This window comes from Marmota marmota, unplaced genomic scaffold, assembly GCF_001458135.2.
Source record: "Marmota marmota marmota unplaced genomic scaffold, marMar, whole genome shotgun sequence".
Taxonomy (NCBI): Eukaryota; Metazoa; Chordata; class Mammalia; order Rodentia; family Sciuridae; genus Marmota; species Marmota marmota.
Window position 1 is genome coordinate 55,254,917 of NW_026000174.1, and position 13,087 is coordinate 55,268,003.

Here is a 13,087-nt window from a genome sequence, read left to right on the forward strand (position 1 = left end):
AGGAAGGGAGGGAGGGAGGGAAAAGAAAAGAAATAAGATGTACTGGACCTTCCCCACAACCCTACAAATATATAAGAAACTCAGGAGGCAGAGGGGAAGCTACTGCTTAGCTCTATTGGGCTGGTACTGATTACAATAAGCAAAATATATTATGCAAATGGAACCCCCACACCTGGGGTTATTGTCTGAAAAAACCTTCAATGCCCCCTTTAGAGCACTACTCTGATAGACACAGGAAAGCCCAAAGTGAGAAAGATGAGTACATGGGAAATTGCTCTCAATATATTTGCAGCAAACATATAGATTTCACTACAGTCCCTGTGGTGCTCCAACCCACTGAGCTGACAGAAGTGATTACATTTTTCAGGTTTCAGTTTGTATACAAAGCACACCCCTCCAGAGAGGGATAATTTAGTTCAGCCTAACAGGTGTTAATTTGACCTGCACTGGGAAAAGGACTGCCTGAGGACCTGGGGGGTCATACCGTCCCAGCCAAGGTAGCTGCCTCACTTATACGCAATTCTCAAGATACACTTAAAGTGAGGATGAAGAACCTTGCTTCAAGGCAGACAGTACAGGAAACAAATTCTTTAAGCACTTATGCCTGCATCTTGTCCAAATTACAAAGAAAGAGAACAAGAAAAAGTAGAGGAGCCCCCTACTGACCTCTTCTGGACCTACACTGTCATGAAGTCTTTTATTACTCTAGGACCTGACTCTTCCAAATCACTTTCATATAAAACAGGGATCGACAAACTGAAACTCGTACGCCAATTCAGGCCCACTGTCTTTTTGTACAGCACACAAGAATGGTTTTGATACTTTTAAATGATTGAAAAACATCAAAGATTTTTATGACTTGTGGAAATTATAAAAATCAAATTCGTTTCCATACCCAAAGCTTTACTGGAACATAGCCACTCTCGTTTACATATTAGTCTATGGCTACTTTGGAGCAGTTGCAACAGAAACCATACTGCCTGCAAAGCCTGCAAATATTTAATTGCAAATATTTATCCTTGTATATCCATAAAGCACCTATTTTTAAAAACTATAATAGAAGGAAGACCAGAAGAGTAGAGGAAGGAGAATAAGGGGAGGAAGGAGAAAGAAGTACTAGGGACTGAAGTGAAGCAAATTATATTCCATGCATGTGATTATGTCAAAATGAATTCCAATATCATGTTTGACTATAAAGCACTAATAAAAACATTTTTAAAAGAATAAGAAAAAATTAAGTTTAAAACAATGTATCTTGTCCTGTAAATTTACAGAAAATGTGTTCCAATCCCTAATATAGAAAGTACAGCAAACACCAGACTCAGAATTCGAAAAGGCTCAAACAAGTGAATGGGGGCTGAAGATGTAGCTCAGTGGTAGACACCTGCTTAACATTAGTAAGGCCTTGGCTCTGACACCCAGCAGGCATGTGTGTTCACACACACACCCACAAACACACACAAAGAAGTGAGCAGCAAAGGTGAGAAAGATTAACAGCAATAGTACCTCTGCTCCACTCTATCCTCATCTCCATGTTGCCAAAGAGAGAAATGGGTTGCCTAACCACCCAGGATGACAAATATACAAGTGTTACTGCCTTATGATGAGCAATGAGCCAACTGGATTCTTCCAGTCATTTAACAAAACACGTAAGACCAAGTGGTTCAAAGCCTATGTATAAGTGAATGTCAGAGATGGGGGGGGGACTATGTTTTACTTATACAAGCATGTTGGAGAAGAAAAGTACAGTAACACCTCCAAGTGGCAGATATTTGGAATTAATAAAAAAGTCTTTCTCAGCCTTGAAGAGGGGGTTCCTGAAAACCAAATGATGAGACGACGTTACTACTGAGAAACTTAAGACATATTTATGGGGCAAAAAACCAAACAAACAGGATTAGAAGTCCCAATCTCTGAAATTATGACATCTATGAAATAATGTCATAAAACAGGATATAGGAAATATTTTGTGCACTTATTTAAAGATAATAATAAATACTCTTTCATTTACTGTTAACACTCATCTCTTTGGCCCTAACAACTCCACTTCTAGAAATTAATCCTCTAGAAACACCAAATATAAAAAGTTACTATGGCACTGTGAGACAAAAAAAAAAAAAAAATCCAGATTCTACCAGCGAGGGACTGCTTAAATTAATTATGATGCATTCAATTGTTGGAATACTGTGCCATTATAAAAAAGAATATTAAACATGAAAAAATGACCATGATATACAAATCAAGGAAAGAAATTTTTTTATTTGCATAGAAAAAATTCTGGAGTAAACACAAATTGTTAACAGTGGTTATCTCTAAGCAGTGGCTGTGCAGAGGACATTTAGTTACTAATATCACACATTTCTGAAATGTTTAAATTTTTATAAATAAATTTGCATTAGTTTTGTAAGAAGCAAAACCTAGGATTTTAATGTCTATTTTTAATCCCTGTTCAGTATAAATTTTTCAGGTTCTCCCTTCCTCACAGTTTTACTAACACATTTCCTGACTTGAGGGTTGTAGGGGAGTGGAGGGGTATTGTTGTAGGTAATACGCCTAATAAAGGGAATGATTGATTCATTTATTGATTCTGCAGCTCTTTATCCACATATTTAAGGTTCTTCTTATTCTGACACATAGTGACTCTTGCCACTTAGTTTTCACCATAGTTAAAACACAAAATTAATCTAAAAGTATGTGAGGTAGGTATAACTTTAATTTACCCCATTTAGCAGAGCCTCCTCAGTCTATTCTTAACCAGCAGCCACAGTGATCTTTTTAAATCACAGAAGATCTTTAATATAAAATATCATGCCAATCTGATGGCATCTCAGATCACTCAGAAGAACAGGCAAAACCCCTTAAATGGCATAAAAGACCCTACCTAATCAATTCATTCCTTCTTGTGCTCAAGCTACACAACTGACTGTGGCAAGCACCTCTAGGATGTTGCATTCGCTCTTCTCTGTGTGGAATGCTCTTGCCCTCGATATGGGCAGGGTTTGCTCACATAATTCCATGAGGTCTCTGCTTCAATGTCACTTATCAAACCTCATCTAATCATCTTATTTCAAACTGCAAACTTTTACCCCAGCGCACCCTACTATTTTTAATACATTTTTGTTTTTCTAAATATAATTTGTTATCACCTACTATTCTAGATATTTCATGTATTTACTTATTGTCATTCTCCCACTAGAATAAGAGATTAAGGCTAATATTTAAATGGTTCCTAGTACACAGCAGGTGCTTAATAAATATCTGTTAACTGAGTAAATGAATACATTAATCAGACTATTCATTTTCCAAGCCCAAGTCTTGGGGTTACATTAAAAGCCAAGCTCACATTTGGGGCAGCCCTATACATACTCCACAGCTCTTTCCTCAGAGGCCTTAGCTTACCTTTCCCCCGCTTCCATTACCTCTTATAAACCAAGTTGTTTAATTCCACCATAAGTTTTGTCCCCTTTTTGACTTCCCAATACCTGGTTCTCTCTTTTCCCAGAAAGAACATGATTTGCTCATATCACAAATAAAATTCTCTTGATTGGGATTCTTCCCTATTGTCCCTAAATACCAAACTTCTGAGTAAGAACTCAAAACGTTATATAAGAGTTCACTGTATCCTGAATACAAAGACAATAATTCCACCAGGCTTTTTAGGGACAACTATTCATATTCTACATAATTAGAGCTGGGCATGGTAGCACATGCCTCTAACTCAAGCTATCTGGGAGGCTGAGGCCGAAGGATCAAAAGTTCAAAACCAGCCTCAGCAACTTAGAACTTTTCTTTAAAAAACAAACAAACAAACAAAAAAAAAACCTTACTTAAAAATAAACCAGGGCTATGGATATAGCTCAGTTGGTAGAGTACTTGCCTCACATGCACACAGGCCCTAGGTTCAATCCCCAGTACCAAAAAAAAAAGACATCTTGTTCATATAGAAGAGGATTCTGTCCTGCCAGGCAACTGCACTGCACATGCCTATAATTCCAGTGGCTCAGGAGCCTGAGGAAGGAGGATCACACATTGCTTCAGCAACTTTGCAAGGCCCTAAGCAACTCAGTGAGACCCTGTTTTTAAATAAGATACCAAATACACTCACCCACCCCACCCACACCCCCACACCCCCACACAAAAGGGCTAGGGATGTGGCTCAGTGGTTAAGCACTCCTAGGTTCAATACCAGATACTAAAAAACAAAACAAACATTCATTCTAATGATAATCAGACCTCTCTCTCAAAAGGGGATGAAGCATACACTTTCTTAAGTACTGATCAGCCTAATTCTAAGCAAATTCAGTGAAAAGCCTTTCACAGAAACATAAATAAATAAATAAATCATCGATGGGAAACAGAACCTTCACATTTACTTTCAATTATTCACATTTAATTTGGACTATATCAAAATTAAGTGCCAGGCCTGCTAGCGCACACCTATAATCCCAGTGACTTGAGAGGTTGAGAAGGGAGGATCACAAATTTGAGGCTAGCCTGGGCAACACAGTGAGATCTTGACTGAAAATTAAAAATAAAAGTGGGTGGATAAGCAGTTTAATGGTAGATCATCTACCTAGCATGTGTGAGGCCCTGGGATAATCCCTTGCACTGAAGGAAAAAAAAAATCAAGAATACCTTCATCAAAACTGCTGACATATCTTTAAGAAGAAAAAAATGTCAATAGCTTTGACCAACAGAGATAATAAAGTTACTGAGATGCCAAGCACATGACCCACCAGATTTTATTTCATCACCAGAAAGAGTTAGCTATTGCTGCAAGCAGTGCCACACAACTGTAATCCCAAAAGACTTGGGAGACTGAGGCAAGAAGATCTCAAGTTTGAGGCCAGCCTGGGTAAATTCTGAGACCCTGTCTCAAAACAAAAAGGGTGAGGGTGTAACAGTGGTAAAGAGAGACACATTTGGGCTAGGTGTGTAGTTCAATGGTAGAGAGCTTTACCTAGCATGAATTCCCAAGAGTGATCCCAAGCATTGAAAGAGAGTGAAACTGGACTAAATAAGCTCTAGGTTGCCTCCAGTTTTAAGATGCCATTTCAATACTTTTCTGTTTCTTAGTAGCCTTTAAAATCCAAGGTACTCCTACTGCAAGAAGCCAAATTATCCTGATCTCTTCTTTCATAAGTCTGTGTCCTCACACCAAAAAGGAAGTTTCTGGTACTGAAACAAAGGGCCTGACACCCAACATGTAAAGTGGAGTCAAACTACAGAAAGTTTGCCCTCTATTGCCCATAGGCAAAAGGAGACAAACCGTATAGCGATTTTTACCATGCAGCAACAAAGGGTTATACTGAAAATACACACTGTGTACTTATTAATACTGTTGGTATTTGAATGCACTATTAACTATCCCTGCAGAGCCAAGAATCATAACACACCCCCTTAGCATATCTTCCACTACAAGTCCAAAGAACAAGACCCTTTCCCTTCACATACAATCACCTTTAGGGAACTCTGCTCACTTAATAACAAGAGCACCTACAAAAAAACTGCTTTGTTATAGCCGGGTGCAGTGGTGCACACCTGTAATACCAGTGGCTCCAGAGGCTGAGACAGGAGGATCATGGGTTCAAAGCCAGCCTCAGCAATGGCAAGGCGCTGAGCAACTCAGTGAGACCCTATCTCTAAATAAAATACAAAATAGGATAGGACTGGGGATGTGGCTCAGTGGTCAAGTGTCCCTAACTTCAATCCCTGGTACAAAAAAAAAAAAAAGGCCTTATTATAAGATCCAACCTCCTACACAAACAGTAAGGATACCTCTTCTTTTCTGCCATCCTAGCCCAGCAGCAGAAGCAGCAGCAACAGTGGTGACCCAACAGTGACACCTGCTGGAGAAATATAAGCAAGGGCTGACCCATCTGCCCTTTAGAAAGCGAAAGATGCTGATTAGCACCTGTTTAGACTAGTGATTTACACCAGAATATAGCCATCCAATATATGAGGAAGCAATGGCCCTTATTTAACATGTATGCACTTAGAATATTTTACAACAGACCTCATTTTTGAGCCAGTCATCTCATGGTATACTATAACCTAGCTCATTTAAAAGTGACTCCATAAATAATGGAACTACTGTATTAATTCACTATTTTCCAATGAGAAATATGCATTATTATTAAAAAGAAAAACAAATATAAAATTTTTATAACAGGATAACAAGGGGACTTTTCTACAACATACAATTTTATTTATTTATTTTTTTTTTAAAGAAAGAGAGAGAGAGAGAGAGAATTTTAATATTTATTTTTTAGTTATCGGCGGGCACAACATCTTTGTTTGTATGTGGTGCTGAGGATCGAACCTGGGCCGCATACATGCCAGGCGAGCGCGCTACTGCTTGAGCCACATCCCCAGCCCATACAACATACAATTTTAAATGTTTAAATTTTATTTAAACCTCAACATAAACTATTTTCATCACCAGAAAAAAATATATGTTAACAAAACTTCTGATAAATCCTTAATAGCTTCTAGGTTTTAAATGACCTACTTTATGATGATCAATATTTTAGGCGTAGAAAGTAGCCACTAGTCACAGGTGGCTATTTATATTTAAATTAATAAAATTTTTAAAAATGTAGTTCCGGGCTGGGGATGTGGCTCAAGCGGTAGCGCGCTCGCCTGGCATGCGTGCAGCCCGGGTTCAATCCTCAGCACCACATACAAACAAAGATGTTGTGTCTGCTGAAAAAAACTAAAAGTACATGGTAGTTCATTTAGTACACTTTTCTCTTTATTTTTATGTTTGAAGAGTTCCATAATAAAAAGTTACAAGGAAGGAAAAACAAAAGGCTCACTTAACAATGAGGTTATCATCTGGGGATGGGGTTGTAGCATAGTGGTAGAGTGCTTACCTTCATGCATGAGGCGCTGGGTTCAATCCTCAGCACCACATAAAAATAAATAAATAAAATAAAGATATTGTGTCCATAAAAAGAAAAAAAATGAGGTTATCATAGTAAGGAATGTTAGGTGGCAGTTTGGTCAAAGTCCTGTCATGTAGACCAGAGTTCAAATCCTCAGAGACCTACTATATAAGTTTTTACGAGAAATTCTGACTCTGCTAAGAGTCTTGCTTTTCTATAGCAAAATAGGAAACATAACACCTGCCTTGAACAGAGTTGTAGAAATTAGAAATAATGACTTCACCTCATTAATCTCCCCAAAATTACTTCAAAGAAAGATCAGTTCCTGCCAAGTGCAGTAGTACATGCCTGTAATCCCAGTGGCTCTAGAGGCTGAGACAGGAGGATCGCAAGTTCAAAGCTAGCCTCAGCATCTTAGCAAGACTGTCTATAAAAATTGCCGAGGATGTGGCTCAGTGGTTAAGCACCCCTGGGCTTAATCCCCAGTACAAAAGAAAAGAAAAAGAAAGATCAGTTCCTAACACATAGTAGGCACTCAGTAATTGGTATCTGAAATTATCATCATGTAGTAGAGTTTATTTTAACTACTTGAGGATTGCTCACAAGAATACCACAAGAAGAAGGACTATCAGAACAGAATGAACAAAAACTGACCAGAGGCCCAATGCTACCATGGAGGCAAGAACTGCTAGAACAATAACAAGACAGTTCTTTTATGGCTGCCTTTACTAAACTTCAAAAGTCTACTACATGTCAGCGCTATGCTGGATCCTTCTCATCGTTCTTGACAAAGAGAACAGAATCCTAAACTTTTGATATGGGCCATTATGCAAGACAAAATATTCCAAAACCAGGAACTGAGCTGTTTGTTCATCCAGGACTGGTCTTACTCATTTGGACACAGTGACAATTCTCCATTAGTTTGGCCTACCCTTCATATCCAGCCAAGCTTCCCTCGGTCCCCTTAGTAACTGCTTACATACACCATACACTTGAGTCCTTTAGTATTGCTGAGCCCCTAATACAAAGGTCTTTGTCTAAATCCTACCATTTTTCAAGATGCATTTTGTTAATTCTTGCTTGATGTTACCTCACCACTTTCTCTAAAATGATTACCTTTTTTATTATTGTTGTTTGTTTAGGCTACACTTAATCTCAGTACCACACAAGGAAGCGCTTGGTCACCTATACTTTTTCTTTTTTTGGTGGAACTGTGGATTGAACACAGGACCACATAGATTGACCTACATCCACAGTCTTTTTAAATTGTGAAACAGAGTCTCACTAAATTTACCTGGTCTGCATTGGAATTTGTGATCCTCTTGCCTCAGCCTCCTGAGTGGTGAGAATTATGGGCCTGTGCTACCACACCTGGCTGATCATCTAAATTTTTGATAAATTTCATATAAATAAGTCTTGCATTATAATAACACTGTATACTCCAGTGGGCACAGTGCCTCTAAGTGTCTAACACAGTGCTGGAAAAATCATAACCATTCAACTAATGCTTATTGACTGAGTGTCTGTCTAAAGTAACCTCCCAAAATAACAAGTACATTATGTGCATAATCCATATTCCTCCCCTTGTTAGAAGCTTATGGCAGAGAAATTTCAGTTGCTTCAGCAGAGGATATAATGCAGAATAATATGCTGTTTGGATCCAACAGGCATATTCTGGGAGCTAGTGATTATGCTAGATTTGACCTTTATAAAATTACAGAAAGAAGTCCCTAATAAATCAAGATAGATGCGTACGTAGCCATTCATGGAACACGTAGTGGGCGATCAACTACACCCACTCTTGTTTCTTTCATCAAAGAGTTGGCCAGGATGCCAATCCATGTATAGAGAAGCCTTCCTTCCATGAATTCCTTTTTCCCATGCCAGGGTGAATGTCCATCTGAAAGGTCCAGTCAAAGAATCCTGGGGCTTTGGATGTAGCTAAGTGGTAGAGTGTGTGCTGAGCATAGAGGAGGCCCTAAGTTCAATCCCCAGCACCAAGAAAGGGAGGGTGTCACACACCTATCATCTCAGTTTTCCAGGATGCTGATGTGGGAGGATCACTTGAGTCCAGAATTCAAGACCAGCCTGAACAACACAGGGAAACCCCATCTTAAAATAAATAAATAAAAATTCTCAGAAACAAACAAAAATACCACAACAAAAAATTTTAGTTGAGCAACTTGGGTGCTATCTAAAGACATATATCTGGCCAGGTACGGTGGCACCTGCCTGTAATCCCAGCAACTGAGAAGGCCAAGGCAAGAAGATCACAAATTCAAAGCCAGACTCAGCAATTTAGCAAGACCCTGTCTCAAAATAAAACATAAAAAAGGACCAGGGATATAGTTCAGTGGTAAAGCATCCTTGGGTTCAAACCCCAGTACCAAACACACACACACACACACACACACACACACACCTGGAAAATGTTTTTTAATTTTACTTACTCTACATAAATATCTGTGTGTGTGTGTGTCTTTGCCCTTTGTCAAGCTGCAGTATTCCAAAAGGGAATGAGAACAACATACAGAGCCAGTACAATATACTAATCTAAACCAAGAGGAGTTCTTTTTTGCCACTTATTCCCAGACACTCTAAGACATTTTCTTACCTCATAGTAACTACTCCTACATATACAATCCTTAAGAAGGTCAAAAAGCAGGGCAGAGGTCAATAGTTCTATCTCTTCATGCCTCTCTAACCTATCTACACTCTTTTCAAGGCCAAAACCAGGGCCTTGGATTTAGCCAGAAATAGATCTAGTACTGCCAACTGACTCATCCTAGACCCAATCATATCTCTGCCACCAGAGAAAAATTTCCTAAGATGATGCAATGAGGAGATCAGAACCAGATGCGTGGGTCCAAGACACTTCAGCTAGAGCCACACCATCTATAGGACTGAAGGAAAAGATATGAGGAGAAAAGGCAGGGATGCAGAGGAAAGCAACGGCTTACCTCCTGAGGGAATCTTCCTCTGAGCTTTCCTCAGGCATGTCCTGATGTAAGGCTTCCTGTGATACAGTTCCAGATCTGCTGGACTGGGTGTAAATTCTTTCCCAGTGGCCTGTCTCCTGGTTAAAGGCCACCCCCACAGTCCTCTCCTCCTGTGGACTAGCGGAGTTGCTCAACTCCAGCCTGCTGGAGCTGGGCGTCTGGCCTTCAGTCCGCTCAAGAGGTGGTAACTGGTTGCCACTTGATGGCATGCCCTCAAAGGAGGTGGGGACCTGCCAGGAGGAGCTAGCCTCACTAGATGAGTAGTTAGGTGTGGTTCTTTCCCAACGCAAGGTATCATTGTTGAAGGTCAGGAGATTATGGCAAGCTCGGCAGCGATTCAGGTGGCCACGGGACAGGTTAGAGTTGTTCTCACTGCTGTGTGGAGTGGGCTGGTGGGAAGGGCCTGGCCTCTCAGATTCAATGTTATTGTTGAGCATTTCCTGGGCCTGTTGGGCCTGAGGAGCTTCCCCACTCAGGCTCTGGTCCAGCTCCTGCAGCCGGTCATATTCCAAAAAGAAGCGTCTCAGGTCACACTGAAGCTCGTGGCGAATGCTGCCTGAGTTGTTTTGGCTGGAGCCATTCCCTCCATCTGACTCAGTTGCCAACCCTGACGCTGGAAAACCCCTCCCTTCTGTGGCTGAAGTATACACAGACGCCTGAGAGCCACCTTCCTGCTGTCTCAACACAGACAGCAAACTCACTGAGGAGGCACTGGTTCTGGGTGGGGGCATGGATTCCGCCTCAGAGCGTGAGTTCAGACTGAGTACTGTCCGGGTCCACTCAGATCCTGTCAGCCCAGGGGCTATTTCTCGGTGATACCTAGAAGGGTGGCTAGACAGAGGGCCTCCCAAAGAGCGACGGGTGGGACCCAGACTGAGGTTGCGGAGCGTGTTGCCAGCAGTGCTGCTCTGGACCGTACTGAAGGCAGACGGCCGGTTCAGGAGGCCCTGGTCCTGTTGCGTTGACGAGGCCTGCTCCGGGGGATGGAAGGGCTCGGTCTGTACAAAAGAAAAGGAAGGGGTAGTAGCTCTGGCAGAAGCAGGGGGGACACTGTCCTGGTGTGGCAAGTGGGAAGGAACTCGAGTGCCAGAGCAGCGGCTGCAAAGGCACAAGATCCCAGGGTGCTGGCAGCACTCAACTGTGTTGGGGTAACTGACCCGCTGTCGGAGCCTGATGTAAGCGGAAGTCCTGGGGCGCTCCGTGGAGGGCTGAGGGGGAGGCGGTGGGGGTGAGGGGGTAGCAGAATCTTGCACTGTGCTTTGCTCTCCCACCTGGATGCCAGAGGAGCGGGAGGACAGCATGTGCAGGAAATTATGGAGGAGAGGCGTCCGACGAACTGGCTGTGATTGCAGGAGAGCACGTTGACGGTAGTGGGATAATTCTGTTCCATCTATAGGAATTTCTGGTTCATCATCACCCTGTAACATGAACCAGTGTGGGGCAAGGGTAGAGCAAGGCAGTTAGGTAGAAATTCCAAGTAAATCAAGAAAAACAACCACTAATCTCCAAAGAGAACCACCTTCTTAGATGAGCAACAACTTTCTACTCTTGAAGTACTAAGTACTAATAGACTTCAGATTCAGAATCATCATTATGTTCAATTACTCACTTGCAATTAGCAACATATTTGAATGAGTACAGATAGCAAACCAATTATCTTATGAAAGGCATCTCCATGACATAAAAGTAGTGAGGGAAACTCAATGTAAAGCAGCCAGAGACACACGAGTGATAAGCTATTCAACACTCCATATTGACGACAAGTGTTACTTTTAATGAGGCAATCACTTGGAGGGGATGTTAAGAATTGACTCTACTGTGTTTGTTTCAGCAGCACATATACTAAAATTGGAACAATACAGAAATTAGCATGGCCCCTGCGCAAGGATGACATGCAAATTCGTGAAGCGTTCCATATTTTTTGGAATACCATTTGACCCAGCTATCCCCTCTCCTTGGTCTATACCCAAAGGACTTAAAAACAGTGTACTACAGGAACACAGCCACATCAATGTTTATAGCAGCACAATTCACAATAGCTAAACTGTGGATCCAATCTAGATGCCCTTCAGAAGATGAATGGATAAAAAAAAAATGTGGCATATATACACAATGGAATATTACTCAGCAATAAAAGAGAATAAAATCACGGCATTTGCAGGTAAATGGATGGCGTTGGAGAAGATAATGCTAAGTGAAGTTAGCCAATCCCAAAAAAAACAAATGCCAAATGTTTTCTCTGATATAAGGAGTCTGATTCATAGTGGGGTAGGGAGGGGGAGCAGGGGGGTAGGAGGGGAAAGGAGGGGTCAGGGAGTTAGAAATGATGGTGGAATGTGATGAACATCATTATCCAAAGTACATGTATAAAGACATGAATTGGTGTGAATATACTTTATATACAACCAGAGATATGAAAAAATGTGCTCTATAAGTGTAATATGAATCGTAATGCATTCGACTGATACATATATAAAATATATATATATATAAAATATTGTATTTATTTTATATATATGTATATATATAAAATAAATAAAAATAAAAGAATTGACTCTACTGTCGAGATTATGGCTGTAACTCTAACTATATAATCCGAAATAAAGTTTTGACTAGAAAAAAAGATCCAGATTCTGAGAACTGAAATCCAATCCAATCAGAATTAGAGTTCTCATTTAGAAAGTAACTCAGAGTTCAGATGGAATTGAAACTGCTGGACTCTTACCTGCTGATTAGAGGGGTTAACAATTGCTGTGAGTAAATAGTGTCCAAGTGGATCAAATCTCACCAGACTGGAATTACAGAAGAAAGAAATAAAGACATACATAGAGAGATTATGTTAACTGAGAAGAGAAACTATCTTCTAATTCACAACAATTGTGGGATTACCTAGGTATACACTTCATGCTTTCAAAATATTAAGAGACTTAAACAATAAGGATAAATATTTCTTGCCAAAGTAAAGGAATGCATATTACAAAAATAACAATTTCACTTCTGAAAAACACCTGGTTTGCATCTGAGAAGGCAGCATTATTAAGTACACATCTGTTCATATCTAAGAGCCACTTCATAGTAAATCACAGAATGCTCCTGTTTTCTACCGAAGGTTCAGTTCTTCTTCCCTTATATAGCAGCTACACTGGCAAGAAGTATGTGCTCTTGTGGCAATGAACAATACCAGTATCAAGCAACATAGTT

General features: G+C 40.5%; 1 protein-coding gene and 1 non-coding gene across 10 annotated transcripts in view; one reads left to right on the forward strand and one right to left on the reverse strand.

Annotated features, from left to right (window-relative positions):
- Nucleotides 1-13,087, reverse strand: part of Ambra1 (autophagy and beclin 1 regulator 1) — a 182,180-nt gene that overhangs the window by 133,824 nt on the left and 35,269 nt on the right. For 5 of the 9 annotated variants that reach the window (XM_048788700.1, XM_015477839.2, XM_015477840.2 and 2 more), the window contains exons 6-7: nt 12,612-12,678; nt 9,848-11,304 (exon numbers count right to left, since the gene is read on the reverse strand). In XM_048788700.1, coding sequence (XP_048644657.1) covers nt 9,848-11,304; nt 12,612-12,678 — 1,524 coding nt within the window. The remainder of the gene's footprint in view (nt 1-9,847; nt 11,305-12,611; nt 12,679-13,087) is intronic. The other 4 variants (XM_015477842.2, XM_015477843.2, XM_015477841.2 and 1 more) reach the window with 2 other exon arrangements.
- LOC125612209 lies at nt 11,705-11,808 on the forward strand. The gene has a single exon (XR_007342545.1). It is a non-coding gene; the product is annotated as a U6 spliceosomal RNA (small nuclear RNA).